We start from the raw sequence: 16,347 nt of genomic DNA on the forward strand, positions 1-16,347 counted from the left end.
GCGGTTAAGTACTTGTCCTCTCTGGGCCTCCGTTTTCCCAGCTCTGAAGTGAGGAGGAGAGGGCACCCACCCCACCAGGCTGAGGACGGTGTGTGGGCAGATGAGGGAGGGCGTGGCCCAGACCCCCGGCGCCCGCCCACGTCCCTCACCGTGCTTCTGATCCAGCAGCTCCATCTTCTCTAGCACGTCCTTGCGCATCTGGGAGAAGCGGGCACGGGCCTCCTGACGGCAGCGCAGGATCAGGCGGTACTCGTAGTTGCCTGTGCTCACGCGGTACAGGGGCTCCCCGAGGGCCTGGGGCAGGGAAGAGCACGTCAGGGAGCGTGGCTGGGATGGGGATCTGCTTTGGGACAGATGGGGCAGGGGCAGGGACAGGCAGGAAGGCTCACAGCCCTGCACCCCATGGCACTTTTTAAAGCTACCAGCGTTCCTCATTTCTGAGACGCCAGGGATTGCTAGAAGCACTTAGTAGTTTTGGGAAAAAACAAACAAACCAAACCCTTGCTACATTAAATAAATGAACATTTAGTCATAAGAGGGATCTTGGTATCAAAAATATTACAAATTGAAAAACTAAGAAGGCCTCTTAGGAGTGAGGAGAGTCCGTTTCTCGCTGACAGTGGGAGTGGGCGTGGGGAGCGGGCCCACAGCAAGCGGCCAGAGGGGCCGGGGCGGGGTGGGTGGCCCCAATCTCCAGGAACAAGAGCCCAGCCAAGCCCCCAGGCCTCTCCTGGGATGGCCTGATCCTCCTGCTGTCCCTGGCAGACCCAAGAACTGTGAGGCAGGTGGGGAGGTTCTGCACGCCAAGCCTTTCTGACCCCGGGGCTGTGTCACCCTCAGCCCGTGACACTCACGATGCAGCTGTACTCCTCGTCGTCCATCTCCTTCACCTTCAGGCAGTACGACTGTGGGGCAGGGGAGGCCAGGCTGTCAGAGTGGCTGAACCTCCTGGATAATCACCCTGATGTCCCCAGCCCCCCCCATGCCACACTGCCCCCGAGCCACCCAGGGGAGCGGCCATGCCAGGCCTCCTGGGCCCTGTACACTCCCGGCTGGGATAGCAGTGCTCGGAGCACAGAGGGTGGAGCACGTTATTCAGACTGGCCCTTGCTTAGGGCGGCCCAGGGCCAGGTGGCAGCAGACGGGAGAGGGCACTTATCTGGGAGGGTGGGGAGGGCCTGAGGGGCAGCCCATCATTGACCAAACTCAAGTCCCAAGAGATGCTCTGGGAAAAAGGGTTCCATGGTCAAAGGAGCTGGGGAAGACCCTTGTAGACTCGGGCTGCACATGGGCCTATCAAAGGCTCTGAGAAGTCCTGCAGCAGGGGAGCCTTGGCTTGTTTCATAAACATTTCTCCTCAATGCTTTTGACCATAAAATTATTATTTTAAACATAAAACTCATTAACATCCCTTGGTACCCACTTTATAACCACTGACCTAGTCTAACCCATTGTTAAAAGTGACCAAAAAAATCCCAGGGAGTTAGAGCGGTCCAGAGTAAGGGCTCTGGCGCCCTCAGGCTCCCGCCTCCCTGAGGCTCTGAACAGTGGGGGCAAGGCCTAGGCTGCCGCCCACTCCCCCACGCCTTCCCAGGGCCTGGTCCCACGTCCTCGATCAGACGTGACAGCTTGCCATCATACGGAAGCAGAGCCAATCTCCGGGTGGGCACTCACCCCCACAGGCCCGACCGTCCCTCCCCAGAGGCTGCAGCCCACTCACCAGGTACTCAAACTTCACGTCTAGGTACTTCTTGATGGTGAGGCGAGTGTCTGGGATGGCTTTGTTGAGGTACGTGTTCAGGTCCGTCAGCATCTGGAGGGGGAGAGTGAAGCGATGCTTAGCCCCCCACGGGCAGGGGGTCAGGCTGGCCAGGGTGACGAAGAATGGCACTGATGCGTCAGTCCTTGTAGCGGACTCAGACTGTCAGAGCCAAAGGGCGCCCTCAGACAGCCTTGTCCAGTCCGAGGACGAGAAGAGACGCCAGGTCCAGGGCAAGCTGCAACTCAGCGGTGGAGCCAGGGCCACAGACCAGCCTGGAGGTCAACTCCAAGGGCCAAGGAGGCGAGATGACTTTCCCACGGCCAGCTGTGCAGGTGACCGAGCAGAACCCGCACGCAGGCGTTCCGGTTCCAGGACAGGCCCCTCTCTGCATGACACACTGTCCCCTCTCCCCTCACGTGCTGACACACGCCTGCTCGACATGACCTACCGGCTTGATGGTTTTCAGCAGCCGGATGCCGAACTTCTCGATGCTGCGGTGTGCGTCGGCAAACTTCACAAAAGCCTCGCTCGCAGCCGGCTGGGGCTCCCGCACCCCAATCACGGAGAACACGTCCCCAAAGGCTGCGTGACAAGTTTGCCCTGAAGGCTGCCCCTACTTGGCCCTTAATGCAGAAACCAGGAGGGCAGGGGCATGGCGCGCTGGAGGCCGAGGTCTGCACAGGGTGTAGACCCCAAGACAGAATTGTCTACACCCCCAAGGAAGCTGGGACTATATTCCAAAGGAACTGGGTCAACACCCAAGGGAGATGGTCTATATCCCTGAAGGATCTGGGTTGACACCCCTGAGGGAGCTGGATCACACCTTGAAGGAGCTGGTCTCCACCGCCCTCATTCCCCCGAGTGAGCAGACCATGGGAGAGGCTAGGCCAGGGCTGGAGGAGGTGGCACCGACTGAGGGCAGAGCACCAGTCCGGGAACTGCATGCCTGGGTCCCAAGGCCAGCTCTTCCCCTCAGGGGCTCTGCAACCATTTCCCGTCTGGGCTTCATATTCCCAACTGTCAAACGGGGTGAACTGTTGCTGCCCTGCCCAGTTGAAGGACTCTGAGGAAATGAGACCACGAAGCAGGAAGGGCCTCGTACGATGTACGCGGCAGTACAGATAAACGGAATGGCGCCGGGATGAGCGACTGTGCCCCACGGCCCCCAGCACTGCTACCTCCCAGCACCAAAACGCCCAGCCCAAAGCTGGCCCACGGTCAGCCGCAGCGGTGTCTGCCTGAGCACGGGCAAGAGCATGACCCCCGTGAGCTCTCAGCCACACCCTCCCTGTATGGGGGGGCTGGGCCCAGAAAGGGAGGGATTTGCCTGGCGTCATGCAGCAAGTTTGGGGGAGCCCTTACCCCGGTGTGTCTGTGACAGCTCATAAAAGGCCCGTAGGAGGCTCTTGGTGTGTTCTGTCATCCCTGTGGGAGAGACCACACTGAGGGAAACGGGCATGTGGCGGGGACCACACCGGCGTAGGACACGGCCTCTAACCCTCTTCACCACCTGAGGCTGCACTGTTTCTGGGTTTGCTGACTCTTCCCACAGCCCCACTCGGCCCAGGGTTGCAGGCTCAGGCCCAGCCACAACCCCAGCAGACAGGGGAGCCAGGACCCTGCAGGGCAGGAGGTGATCAGGCCTCTTACGGGCTTTACCTCCAGGACAGCGTGCCGTTCTGGGGACTCACTATGTGTACACGTGCTCTTCTCTGTGTTTTTATGGGGATGTATTACTTTCATAATCAGAAAAAGTACGTCTTAGACTTTTTTTTTTAAGAATTCTTAAGGGCCACGGTCCTAGAATTTTGTAGGCTGGCATTCCTGCCCCCACTACCACCATCTTTAGTGCAGGTCACTAGAGCTGCACCCCAGGGCAGAGCCAGTGCCAGCCCTTCCTGGGCGGGGACACCCCCACCCACCACAGGGCGGCCGCCAGAGGTGCGCTGCCTACCTTTGTATAGCTCGGCGGTCCGCTCCAGCTCCTCGAGCCTCTTGACAAGCCCGTCTGTGGGGAGCAGAGAGAAGGGGACGTCAGCCGGTCTCAGCGAGCCGCAGGGAGAGCCAAGAGAGCCGGGTATCCTAAGCCAGGCTCGAGAGGGCAGAGGCAGCTCCCCAAGGAAAAGCGCCTCGAGGTCAGCTGGGTTTACAGATGTCGTGTAAACAGCTCAGCACAGCCAGGCGAGGCAGGGCAGCCCCCAAACAGTCCTGAGACGGTCCCCATCCCCATAGCCTGGGGCATGTCAAAGGTGCAGAGGTGATGATGACACGGGTACTTCCAGAAGTCATGAGTGAAAATGGTTGGGCCTCCCGATGGCCAGCCTAGCAGTCAAGGCCCCCCATACTTCTAACACAAAGCCTGCCGACGGCCAAGGAGGAAGGCAGTCAGGGACAAGCAGGAGAGACGACACACGTGGACAGTAAGTGTAACGTAGGCTCAATGCAGCTCCTACCTCAGGAGAAGCAAACATGCTGACACAGAGGGGAGAATGATTTGGGAGGAGAGACAAATTCAGGAAGGGCTTCAAGGAAGAATGCGCATTGGGTGGGGCCATTTTCATTTGCTTAACAGGTGCTTATTGAGCACCTACTATGTGCACACACCATGTTAGGCTCCAGGAATGACCCGGTGAATGAGAGCCACGTCATACCCTCAAGGCTGTCTAGTAGAGGAGCCAGACAGCAGCCAGGCAATGACTGGCAGTGACAGTGAGGGCTGCAAGGTGAGGGGTGGCGACAGCTGCCTCACCTCAAGGGCTGGAAATGGGGCAAGTGGATTGCCAGGGCTGAAGCAGGTCCCCCAGATTAAGGAGGGACAGGGCAGGGGGCGATCAGACAAGCTAAGGGCCAGGGTAGTGAGGAGCTGGAACGGGTAGGGCTTCCTCCACTCTGATGGGGTACGCACCCATCTCCCCACTGGGAGCTCCAGCAGCAACTGCAGGCCAGGAGCCTCGTGTAGGTGGCTTCCTCGCCAGGCTGCCCCCCACGCAGGGTCTGGCCTTGAGTTACTGTGCTGTGAGCCATAACCACTCTAGGCTCCCTCTACACATCTCAGTCCTAACTCCATGAGCCTTTGGGGCAGGGATTACTTCCCGCATTTTACAGAGAAAACTGAGGAACAGAGAGGTAAAGCCACTTGCTCAAAGGCACACAGCTGGGGCTGTCTCAGCCTGCGTGCTCTCTGCCCCCAGAGTGCTGTGTTGACTTGGGTCAGGGTTTTCTGAGCAGGATGGGAGGAGGGGAGTAGCAGAGGCCACATCTGGGCTTTTTTCTGGGTAAGGAAGGCAGCTGTGTGATTGGCTGTCAGGGGAGGAAGGTTCAGGCTGAGGCGTAGGGGAAAGGAGGGAGCACAGGGGAGGTCTTTAGGAGGCTTCGGCCACCCGGCTGGCCTCCAGGCCCTGACTCCCCAGAGCCTTGGCACCTGGCCAGCCTGGCAGGGAGGGAGCCACGTAAGCGCCGTGCTGTTGTTTTTAGCTGGGTCATGGGACATGATGACAGCTTCAGTTTTAGAAACCCTATTTAAGGCTGGGGAAATTGCAAGGTTTAGGGGGAAAAACACAACAACCGGTTCTAATTCCATCTCAACGCGTGGTGACTACAGTAACAGGGATTTATAGACACCGAGAGGCCGAAAATAGCAGCCACCACTTTTGAACACCATTTGGAACAAGCTCAGACCCCACCCCTACGTCCCAGCCAATGAAGCCGTGTGCCCAGCTGAGCCTACAATTTAGGTAGGTATTTATATCTACCCCCCACATCCACGCAGAGCTGCTGCTGTTTATAAACTCAGGCTGGTGACGGTAGGAGCAGATCCGAGAGTTTCACTGGCCACCCTGGGGGGAGAGCGTGTGCACACGTGGGGGTGTGAATGTGTGTGTACATGGCGTTCCCTCTGGGCGAGGCGGGGCAGCCACCTCCAGCCCTGGGCTGGATGGGCTGAGACACGGGCAGCAGCGCCACCTCCTGGAGGAAGGCAGGGCAGAAGGGCAGTGCAAGAGCAACGGGCATGCTAGAGCAAGGAGGAGAGAGGAGGGCACTGGGTGGAACTGGGGTAGGGGCTGTGGCCTGCTTATGTGAGAGCAGCTGGGGGCCAGTGGGGAAGGCACCAGCTCAGGGAGCTGGAAGGAGGCACCTCCCCCGCGGTCTGTCTCATCTATAACCTGGGCCTGTGACTCCTTGCTTGGCAGTGGGGGGACACTGGCTGTAAGAGGCTCACTAACTTCTGTGGACGCTCTCTGGAAGCCAGACAGGCCTTCAGGGACACAAAGAGATGGTGACTATCGCCCCACAGGTGGAGGCCAGGGCCAGTGGGACCCACAATAGCTTGGTGGATAGAAACAGTGCCCTCCCCCAGAAGCCCCAGCTAAGACCCCTGAAGCCAGAAGTGGGTGACAGGAGGGGACTCACCATTGCACAGGATGGCCCGGCTCAGGCCCAGCGCATCTGCGGTCCCCGAACTCATGTTCTCCACCAACCGATGCTTCACCTTCTTTAAGACTGGGACCAGGCGAGAAAGGGGCTCAGTGAGGTGCAGTCTGCACTGGATCCCCAAACTATCCCTGCCCCACCTCATCACAACTCACTGGGGGAGACATCAAGGGCAGAAGGGGCCGATGTGGGGCTTGGTGTGGGGTGACTGTGAAGTGTGGCGTGTCCCAATGGGGGTGCTGGGCCCTGCCCTATGCACTGTCTACTTCAGGGAGGTGTGGGAGCCTGGAAGGAGGTCACGATGTAAAGCGCTTAGCCAAAAGCCAGGTGCTCCAGGTGGCTGCTGGCCATCAGAGCCCAGATGCCACAGGCTCGACACCGGAGCAGGTAAACCAGGGAGCAGCTCTTCCCCGCCTCTCTTTCACATCAGACCTAGGGCGCCCGGTACAAGGCGGGCAGAGTAACCATCAATGGCAGCTACCCTTGGACCCCAGGCTCAGTTATTGTACATGTGGTTGCATATTTAGTCTTAGGAGGGAGACTGGGGTGGGACCAAGGGGTTTTAGATGAAGAACCCCAGGAAAGACTCAGTCTGCCCTTGGCCTCTTTCCTTGAAAACCAGGAGGTAGCTCTGGCCTTGGGTATCAGAAAAGGATGCTGGCCTGGGCCTAGAGATCTCCCTGTGCGTCCCCTGGGGACAGAGCCCTCTCGGGGTCCCAGGCCTTGTCTGTAATGAGGGGGCTGGTCCAGGGCACCTCTACTGCTGCCCAGCTCGTCTTCAAGTTTCCATAGAACCAAGGCCCAGCCCCCACAGCAGCAGGCACCTCGTCCCAGGGCATGCTGGGGAGAGGGGCTGGCCTGTGACCCTCTGCCGAAGGCCCGAGGTCCAGTTCAGACCTCGAGATTTCCTGGGAGGTGCCAGGTGAAAGAAGGGGCCCAGGTGGAGTGGGGGTGTGCAGGTGAGCCCGAGGTGCCAGGCCAGGGTACTTCCGGTCAGAAGGTGAGTACCTGGGCTCTGGTTAGCTGAAGGGCTGGCTTACAAAGGACAACCCTGGGACAGTAAGGTCCCAGAGGAAAGGGCGGGGAGTAGGTGAGGGGTGAAACAGGGGCAATGAGAAACCAGAGACAGGTCCCTAGGAACAGCTGCAGGGACGGCACCCCCGGGTCGTCCCCCCATTCTCCCCCGCTCCTCCGCCCTGTAGATTGGCTTGGTCACAAAAGCCCGAGAGCACAGCCACGAAACTACTGATGCACGGTCATCAAGAGGCATACCATGGGCTGTGGCCTCATGGGGCCACTGCACGCCACCGCTCTGGCCCAGCTTACCAATGTCCAGGGACATGCCCTGCTTGGGGTCCGCCTGCAGCTTGTTGTAGTGGATAGTCACCTCCCCCTGGAAAAGCAGGACAGACAGAGGTGAGATGGAGCCTCCTGGACACCCCTTTCCCAGGGAGGCCTGTGAGCCCTGGAATCTGTGGCCATGGGAGAATCCTGAGCTCCAGGAAGGGGCCAGAGCATGATGAATTCAGCCCTGTTGGGCCGAGGGCTGTGACAGGGTCCTGCTCTGTGGCTGGTCTGTTCCCAGGTCCCCAGGCCTTGGGGAACCAACAAGGACAAGGGCAGACATGGACCCTGCTGTCCCAGAGCTCACAGCCTGGCAGTCTCTGAGGTCCTGTGCTCCAGCCACATCAGGTCCCCTGCCCTCTCCGATGCCACACCGCACTCCAAACCTTTGCTACGTCATTTGCCCTCAAACAGAGCATCTTCTCCTGCACCTAAATCATCCCCTTCCTCAGGGTCCCTCCGCTCACTCAGCGAACAGGTCTGAGCACTTTCGCGGTGCCGGGCGCTGGGATTCCAAGGAGCAGGAGGGCCCATGCGGACCAGCAAGTCCCACCGTTGAGCCCTGGTAGTGACTGGAAGACAGGTGCCGGCTTCTCCCAAGAAGCCTTCCCTGACCACGGAGGCCACTATGGTCACTCTGTCCCTGCAATCCTAAGACCCTTCAACTTGGGACCGAATCCATTCGAATACAAGACAGGACTTCAAAATGGAGTCCTGAAGGGAAACCAAAACAACCCGATGTGATCAGAGTCCGGGGTGGATGCAGGAGGCTCTCCCGGGAGGCAGCACATGAGCTGGGGGCCACCACAGATAGCAGTTAAGGGGAAGGGAAGAGGCACCACAGCAGGGGTCAGCCCTGGGTGCCAGTTCAGCTGTGCGACCACAAGCAAACCCCTTCAGCTCCCTCGGGGCACCAGCGAAACAGGGACAATGTCCCTGCCTGGCACCCAACAGGAGTGCGGGCAGATCCCTGTGTCAACGTCAAGGCTGTGCATGCCCACGAGGAGCTCCTGTCCGCGAGGGAAACGCCAGGGGCTGGCGCCAGGCAGGAGAGGGAGGGTCCTGAGGAGCAGCGATGTGAGGGGGCGAGGGGAGGACCCAGAAGGGCGCGCACACCCCAGTTCTGAACCAGAATAAAAAACACTGCCCACCCCTTTCCATGATGGGCTCCTCCGCCCAACAGGCCCAGTAAAACCCAGACCAGGTGGAGTGGCATCTGGGCCCTAAACGAACGCTGTCACTTCCTTTTATACAACAGAGCCCTGAGCCCCCATCTGTCCTACAGCTAACGGGGCTGGAGTAGGAGAAACTATGGGATTGGACTCTGCGTCCTAAAGGCAGGAGGGAGAGTGACGGGATGACGCAGGGGTAGAACAGGATAATACAGGGGAGAAGGCGGGGAAGGCGCTGGCCCTGGGCTAAGGCCAGAAAGAGGGGCTGTTGGCGTCAGGTCTTTAAGACACAGAAGATGGAGGGGCAGTGAGGCGAGGTTTGGATGGAGGGACTGAGGGCGCTAAAACGCTGGGCCAGGCTCCATTTCCAGATGGCACCCTTGACTCTCAGACTTTTAAATTATCCTACTGCTTTGCAACTCCTTCACCATATTGGTTTCCCAAGAGTTACTAGCAGCAAATCTCTGGGAAATGACAAAAGGGCTGCACGCTTGTGCCTATGAGGGGCCGGGATGCCACCTGTGATTCGGGAGCGGCCTTGGCCTGGAGCCGCTGGGTGAGGGGGCAGCGAACAGGTAGCGCATGACTGTGATCTACAGAACAGAAGACCAGCAGCTGTACTGGGAGCTGCCCCAGACGCAAGAGGCATTCCTGGGGGTCTGTGAGTCCAGGGGGACCCACTGGACTAGAAGTTCCTACAGGGACGGGCAAGACGGGCTCCTCTTTCCCTCTTGCCCCCTCCCAGGCCCAGCATGGCTCAGCTGACATCTATTAGGTATCTATGACCCAGGTAAGTTCACCTTGGACTTCTAGCTTCAGTTCCAGCCCTAACTGGGATACACTGGCTCTCCCTGAGGTGTGGTTCCGAGTCTGACAGTTTCCCTGAGAGCCTGAGGACAGGGACCTTTCAGTCTTGGTGCCTACTCTCTGGCCAAGGCTCAGCTCGAGGCCTGGAGCATAATTAATATCTACTGAACAAAAGCAGGAGAAACTGAGGGAGGCTGGGGTGTGAGCCAGACCCCGCTGCTCTGTGGAGGGGAGCCTCAGGCCTGCTGGGGCCTCGGGCAGGTTGGAGGTCTCAGAAATGGCTTTCCTCACTCAAGGTCCTCACCCCCCAGCAGCCCTTACCTTCACTTCCTGAATCATCTTTGCTACCTCCACCTTAGTTTTTCCTTTGATTGACCTGCCATTGACACCAGTGATCTCATCGCCAGCTGCCACAGTGCCGTCCAGGGCTGCCGGGGTGTTGTCAAATACCTGGGATGCATAAGGAGGGCAGGGTGGGGGAGGAAAGGGAGAACTGAGACACACCTGGCAGGAGACAGTCATTCCCTCCACCCCGACCGACATCCGGCTCTGTCCTGGCCGCTACCCAGAGCAGGGTAGAGATGGCTGAGCAGACAGAAATGCATCGCCCCACATTCTTGGGGAGGGGGAGAGAAGGAAAACAGAAGGTAAATGCGACCCGACGAGGCTTTCCTTCTCTAATGTCAAATACACCAAACCTCACACATCCATCTGAGCCTTTGCTCCTCCAAAGTCATTTCTTGAATAGATTTGACCAACAATGCTGCTCTGAGCTGAGTGATTCTGATTTAGCCAAAAATGGCAAAATAACTACATTGGGAAGATGTGGGATGAAGAAGCAGAGTGGTTTTGGAAGAGCAAGGCTAAGCAGGAACATGGCAAGGAGGCCAGGCCTGGGGGAGGCCTCCCTGACACCTCCTGGGCTGGAAGAGGCCAAATCACTCGTGAAGGCAGCACCCTGAGCAGCCAAGACTAGGTTCCAGGAATCTCCGTCTTCCAGGCCCGGAAGCGAATCCTTTGCAAGATCCTCAGAGACCAAAATTTCCCATCTGCCACCAACAGCTACTTAGCTGTTAGAACAGGTCAGAACAGGGTAGCAGGTCAAGTTTGAGCATACTAGGTCAGACAATTAAGTTCACGAACTCATCCTTTAAAAGGTGCTACATACCTCACTGCTGAATATCACTACGGTCACGTTCCAAGTCCTCCCCTTTGGGAAGCTATGCACCAACACCAGCACCTCATCCACCCTCCAAAGCAATTCTGGAACTCTATTTCTGGAATGGACTTCAGAGCTGTCGACGTATTACCCTTGAGGTCCTGAATGTCATCAAAATGTCTTCCTTTCAGTATTTCCTTTATCTTTGGGTAAAGAAAGAAGTCACTGGGGGCCAGATCAGGTGAGTAGGGAGGCTGTTCCAATACAGTTATTTGTTTACTGGCTAAAAACTCCCTCACAGACAGTGCCGTGTGAGCTGGTGCATTGTCGTGATGCAAGAGCCATGAATTGTTGGTGAAAAGTTCAGGTCGCCTAACTTTTTCACGCAGGCTTTCCACCTCTTCCAAATAGTAAACTTGGTTACTGCCCAGTTGGTGCAAATTCATAATGAATAATCCCTCTGATATCAAAAGTTTAGTAACACCGTTGCAACAAGTTCGCGAACTTAATTGTCACACCTAGGATGTCCAAGGCAGCAAGCTTCCTTCCAAGGCTACAGAAAGGTCCCTGCCTGTCTCCACTCCTGAGTCACAGGAGTGGTACTTTATTAAGTACCGGACATTGTGTCATGTCGTTTTGTTAATCTTCATAACAACCCAAAGATGCTCATATCTACATATTTTATATCCCCACTTTCCAGGTGAGGAAACTGAGGCCCAGGGAGGTTAAGTCACTTGTTAATAAGCAGGGAAGCTTACATTTGAACTCAGGCCAATATTATTTCAGTCTTTTAGTTTTTCCACTACACTTCACTTGAGCTAGTACAAAAAGCTGGTGGCTTTGTTGATTCATTAAAGACATTTTTCTTGAAGTCCTAGTCTGTGTCAGGCATTATACTAGGTGCTGATAAAAAAGCAACCTGGGATCCTGCCTCAGGCACAAAGAACCTGAAAAAAGCAGCTAGATATAAAACAACGAAAGAGCAAACCCATGATTACAGGGGGTGATAAGGACTGAGAAGAAAAAGAATATACTGGAATAACAAAGAAAAACCAGGGCAGCCCTACTGAGAAGGGGTGGTCAGGAAGGCCTCTCTTAGGAGGTCAGACCTCAAGAATGAAAAGGAGCCAGCTCTACAGAGTAGAGAAAGGAGCTGCCCGTGTCATGTCCAAGTAGGGAGGTGGCTTGCTCTCTGCAGGACCTTACCCCCACCTCCAAAGCACCCCATACCTGGACAATATAGAGGCAGGGACAGTACTGGGCCCCTCCTCCAATGCTGATTCCAATCAGATTCTGAGCATCCTTCTGCAGGGTCACCTTCCCAGGCACGGTAGGGATTCCGCTGCAAAGAGAAGCACAAGAGGCAAGTCCCCCGGAGGAAGGATGACTGGCCAGGATTGGGAAGGGGACAGGGCCTCTAAAACCCCAAGAGGCTCCAAATGCTGCACAGCCTTTTCTCTTTCTCATGTGGCCAGAGAGACAGCATTTTGTGCTGCAATGTGCACAGCTCTTGGAGTCACACAGATGTGGGACCACATCCCAGCTCTGCCATTAATCAACTATGGGACTTGGGTAAGTCACCTTCTTTGCAGCTCAGTCTCCTCATCCATAAAATGGTATGGAAAAAATGGCTCCTTCATCAAAGTTATTGTAATGAGTGCATAGAAGGCACTTACCAACAACTCAGCCCATATCAGGCACCCCATAAAAATAGGTCCCCCTTCCTTTTCTTCATTCTACCGCTGAGATTTGAGTCAGACTCTGTCCTTGTCACCTTCTCAGGCACAAATGGAATATTATGTCCACCTCCTCTGGGAAGTCTTCTCCTGCTAAACTATCCAACACCTATCTCTCAATTGCCCTACTCAATCACCTCTCAATTTTCACTATAAATTAGCACTTACTTATGTTTTGTGGTAGATATTCTAATTCACTCACTTTTTCACGTAACAAACATTTGCTAACAACCTACTTGCTGCCAAGCACCTTATAAAGTGCTGAGAACACAAAAAGGCATTGGACCCAGGCCTTGCTCTGAAGGAGAATATATTCTAATGAGATTAACTTAATTTTTGAAAACGTATCCCACTAATCGTCTGCAGTGGGGAGGACAGTCTGTTTACGGCATTTCTATTCATTCTTTGAAACCTGGCTCAATTGCCACTTCCTCGGTGAAGCCTTCCCTGAACATCCTACATAAGCACTGCTCCATCTGCTCTGCTCTCCTTGTAGCCAGCTGATTCTCCATTAAGGCCCTATGGTCCTGAATTGTAGTCATCTGTTGATGTGTCCACAGTCCCATACAGGTGGTGAGCTCCTGGAAGGGAAGGGTCGGTTCTGCTACACTACAAGACCTAATCCACCGCTGAAAAGCAAGGGTTGGTGGAACTGGCAAGTCTGGGATCTGGGGAACCTGGGGCGCCTGCAATTTTGGGACTTGGGGGAACAAAATACTCACAGTTTATCCTCTTCGATATCATAATCCAAATCTGCAAACATGGTTCGGAGAGTTGAGGTGGGCTGGCTAACTGCCCAGCTCCGCAGGGGAATAGGGAACTGGATCCGGGAGAGAAAGGAGCATAGGATTTAGGGAACCCAAGTGCCAAGATGTCAACCCCAACCCTGGCGATCCAGGCCCTCCCACTCCCCTCTGGACCGTGGGTAATCCCTGTCGAGTGGGTAGGTGATTCTTACTAGGTATAGGGGGGGACTCCAGGCCAGGACGCTGGGTTCAGATCCCAGATCTCTCCGCCGGGTCTTCAGGCACTTGGGGGCTGCCTCTGTCGCTCACCGGAAGCGTCGGTCCCACAGCCGGGTCCCGGCCAGGCTGGCACCTGAACCCACCTGCCGTTCCACCTGTCGGCGGCCGTGACTGTCGCGTCACTTCCGGCAGAACACGGAAGTCCCGCCTCCCCTGCCTGGATATTTACTCCAGTCCCTGCAAACAACTGTTCCCTCCCTGGCTCCCGGGACTCCCAGAACCAGGAAAGAGAACAAGTATTGACGGAAGCTCGCCGTTAGCATGAGAAAGCGGAAACAGAGGAAAGGTCTGGACAGTCTGACAGCGCTCAACCACACCCCTTGTCCTGTGGCTGCCGCCATCTTCGTAAGGGCAAGGTTCTTCCCAGATTCCTCAGCGGGAGGCTGAGGACCACTAGCCCGGTGGTTGCCGTGGCAACAGAAGCATCCTGGGTCGGGAAACTTCCGGCGAAGTCCAATGGCCTACAAACCCTTCCACATTTTCAGCACCCCGTCCTAGGGTATTACTATTAATAGAATGACATGTCGGAGCCAGCCTAATCCCATTTTTGCAGACCAGGAAACTAAGTGCCAGAGAGGGAAAGGGATTCTGTCCGGAGCCACCTGCAGTTGGTATAAGATCCAGATCTTGACTTTGAGACTCTGACACCTAATCCAGTGCCCTTTTAACACCTGCATACCTATGTTCACGGATCTGCTATTAACGACACATTGGACAAGTTACCTCCTCTTTACACGCCTCCTTTCCCCATATGCAATCTAAGAGTATTGAGGTAGGGATGCTTTCTCTGGTATTCGGTGAAAGATTCCTCACACCCCATGTCCTTTGTTAGCCCTCAGGAGCAGCTCCTCTGGGGTCTCACTGAGGGCCAGGAAATGCCATCAGTGCTTCACAGCCCAGGAGTTCAAATCTCATCTCCCTGCCAACCTCTGCAGCCACAGCTATTGTGTAAAGTGGGTTCCCTAAAGGGGGTTGGTGCTCGCAGAGCCACAGCTTTGGCATCCATCTCATCCAGGGAGCCTGGGCCCAGGCCTGTCCAGCTTCCTTCCCTAGCTGCCCCAGGGGCTTTGGAGGAAGGAGAGAATCACAAAGATGATTATCTGCATATCCCATAGCCTAATGGGATCCCCACCCACCTCCTCTTTAGGGAGTCAATCTGAGTCACAGCAGATGTTCAGAATGCCACAATAGCAAAACCTGTCCCACGTACCCACTGCTCTGCAGTTCAGATCACTTCCATGGGATTTTAAAGTTCACCACAGCCCTGTGAGAGGAGAGCAAGTATTGTCAGCTCCACTCTGCAGGTAAGGACACTGAGGCTCAGGGAAACAGCTTCCCCTCGTGTCACAGGTGGTCCTAGGCAGAGCTAGGGCTGGAACCTCCAAACCCTGTTTGCAGGCCAGAATTTCAGTTTTAAAAAGCAGCAGCCTCCAGACCCAGATACTTTCACATGGGCTGTGGCTCTCCCACCACACAATAGCCCTAATTCAAGCCCAGACTTTGCCATTTTGTAGCTGGGGATCTTGGACAAGTCACTGCATGACTCTGAGCTTTGGGTATCTGTAAACCGGGGACAGTGATCCTCTCAACAGGTACTTGTGAAGGTCAAGATAAAAAGGAGAAACAGGTGTGAGTGCTTTGTAAACAATTCACATGGCACACATGTCACTCAGGCCTCTTGACCCCAACCTACTCAGGACCCTCTTCTCAGGTGAGAGCAAGATGCCCAGACCCCTCTTGTTTGCTTTATCCTCTCTTATCTTCCGACCCAGCTCTATCTAATCCACCTCTTCTGGGAAGTTTTACCAGACAATCCCAGCTCACAAAGCTGCCCCTTTTTCTGAGCTCCTAAAACAGTTGTTATTTAGATTGTTCACTTGAAAATTAATTTTGTATTGCCTTGGGAAATCCTGCAGGGCTTCCCTGAGCCATTAACTATTATTACATGCTTGTATTTTGTCTGGGGAAGCTTTCATCCTTTAAAATTAGGACCTAGGGCTCGTATCTTGACAAATTGTAAACTGCTTCTCCCTGTCTCTCTTCTTCGTGTGTTCCCTGTCTATACTGACTTTATACTTCCTGGCATTCACACCTTCCATAGGACGCTAAGAATCCATCAGTAAGTGTCACTGTGACAAGAAAAAGAAAATCAGATTGCTTTGTAATGCCTGGTAGAGTGAAAGTATTATGACCCACTTTATATTTGTCAGTGGAGGGGGGGTCTCCTGGGTCAGCTCACACAGCATGGAACCTGCTCCAGCCAATTAAGGGCGTGAGGTTGGGACCATGAATTTATTTGAGGGGAAAGAAAATTGGAGTACCATGTTCCATCACCAAAGTAATCAATTCTGCATCCCCAGCCGGATAGGAAGCGCCTGGGGGCAGATCTTGCCCTACTCTGCATCTTGCACAGACCTGACACATGATACCTGGCTGTGGATGAAGTGCATAGAAATAGCTGCGGCTTTATATGAGATGGGACGGTCCCTCGGCCCTGGAGGAGAGGACATGAATGGGCAGAGAGGGAACGAGATGATGAGGGCCTGAACCTGTCCACCAGGACAATGGCAGTGGCCTGAGCGTCCCCCATGGGGCTGGAATCACCAAGTATAGGTCCTGAGTTTTGGAATTTCAGTTTTCAGCAAACAGCAACCTCCAACCTAGGAGTTTTAACATAGCCTGCAGCTCTGCCACCCCAGGACGACCCCAGACCAAATCCGAGCTCTGCTAGTTTGTAGCTGGGGGATGTTGGGCCAATTGCCCTTTTCCTCTGAGCAGAATGGGAATGATGCCTCCAAGATAGGAATTATAAAGACGAAACTAAAAGGGAAAAGCGAGTCTGAAAGTGCTTTGTGAGTGATTCACTTGGCACAGACGTCAGAGGTTTTTGTTGTCATTCCTCATTGTAATC

At 55.2% G+C, this 16,347-nt stretch overlaps 1 protein-coding gene across 3 annotated transcripts in view; it reads right to left on the bottom strand.

Moving 5' to 3' along the window:
• Window positions 1–16,347, bottom strand: part of PICK1 (protein interacting with PRKCA 1) — a 71,421-nt gene that overhangs the window by 1,156 nt on the left and 53,918 nt on the right. For 2 of the 3 annotated variants that reach the window (XM_019752959.3, XM_074326387.2), the window contains 12 exons: window positions 13,370–13,531; window positions 13,134–13,231; window positions 11,906–12,017; window positions 9,838–9,966; window positions 7,520–7,586; window positions 6,173–6,262; window positions 3,717–3,770; window positions 3,125–3,187; window positions 2,211–2,344; window positions 1,721–1,813; window positions 855–905; window positions 150–294 (listed from right to left, as the gene is read on the bottom strand). In XM_019752959.3, coding sequence (XP_019608518.1) covers window positions 150–294; window positions 855–905; window positions 1,721–1,813; window positions 2,211–2,344; window positions 3,125–3,187; window positions 3,717–3,770; window positions 6,173–6,262; window positions 7,520–7,586; window positions 9,838–9,966; window positions 11,906–12,017; window positions 13,134–13,174 — 979 coding nt within the window. In that variant the 5' untranslated portion in view covers window positions 13,175–13,231; window positions 13,370–13,531. Of the gene's footprint in view, window positions 1–149; window positions 295–854; window positions 906–1,720; window positions 1,814–2,210; window positions 2,345–3,124; window positions 3,188–3,716; window positions 3,771–6,172; window positions 6,263–7,519; window positions 7,587–9,837; window positions 9,967–11,905; window positions 12,018–13,133; window positions 13,232–13,369; window positions 14,621–16,347 lie in introns of those variants that run through there. The other variant, XM_088796496.1, reaches the window with a different exon arrangement.

This window comes from Rhinolophus sinicus, chromosome 1 (genome assembly GCF_057876585.1).
Source record: "Rhinolophus sinicus isolate RSI-liver-muscle chromosome 1, RSI-T2T, whole genome shotgun sequence".
Classification (NCBI taxonomy): Eukaryota; Metazoa; Chordata; class Mammalia; order Chiroptera; family Rhinolophidae; genus Rhinolophus; species Rhinolophus sinicus.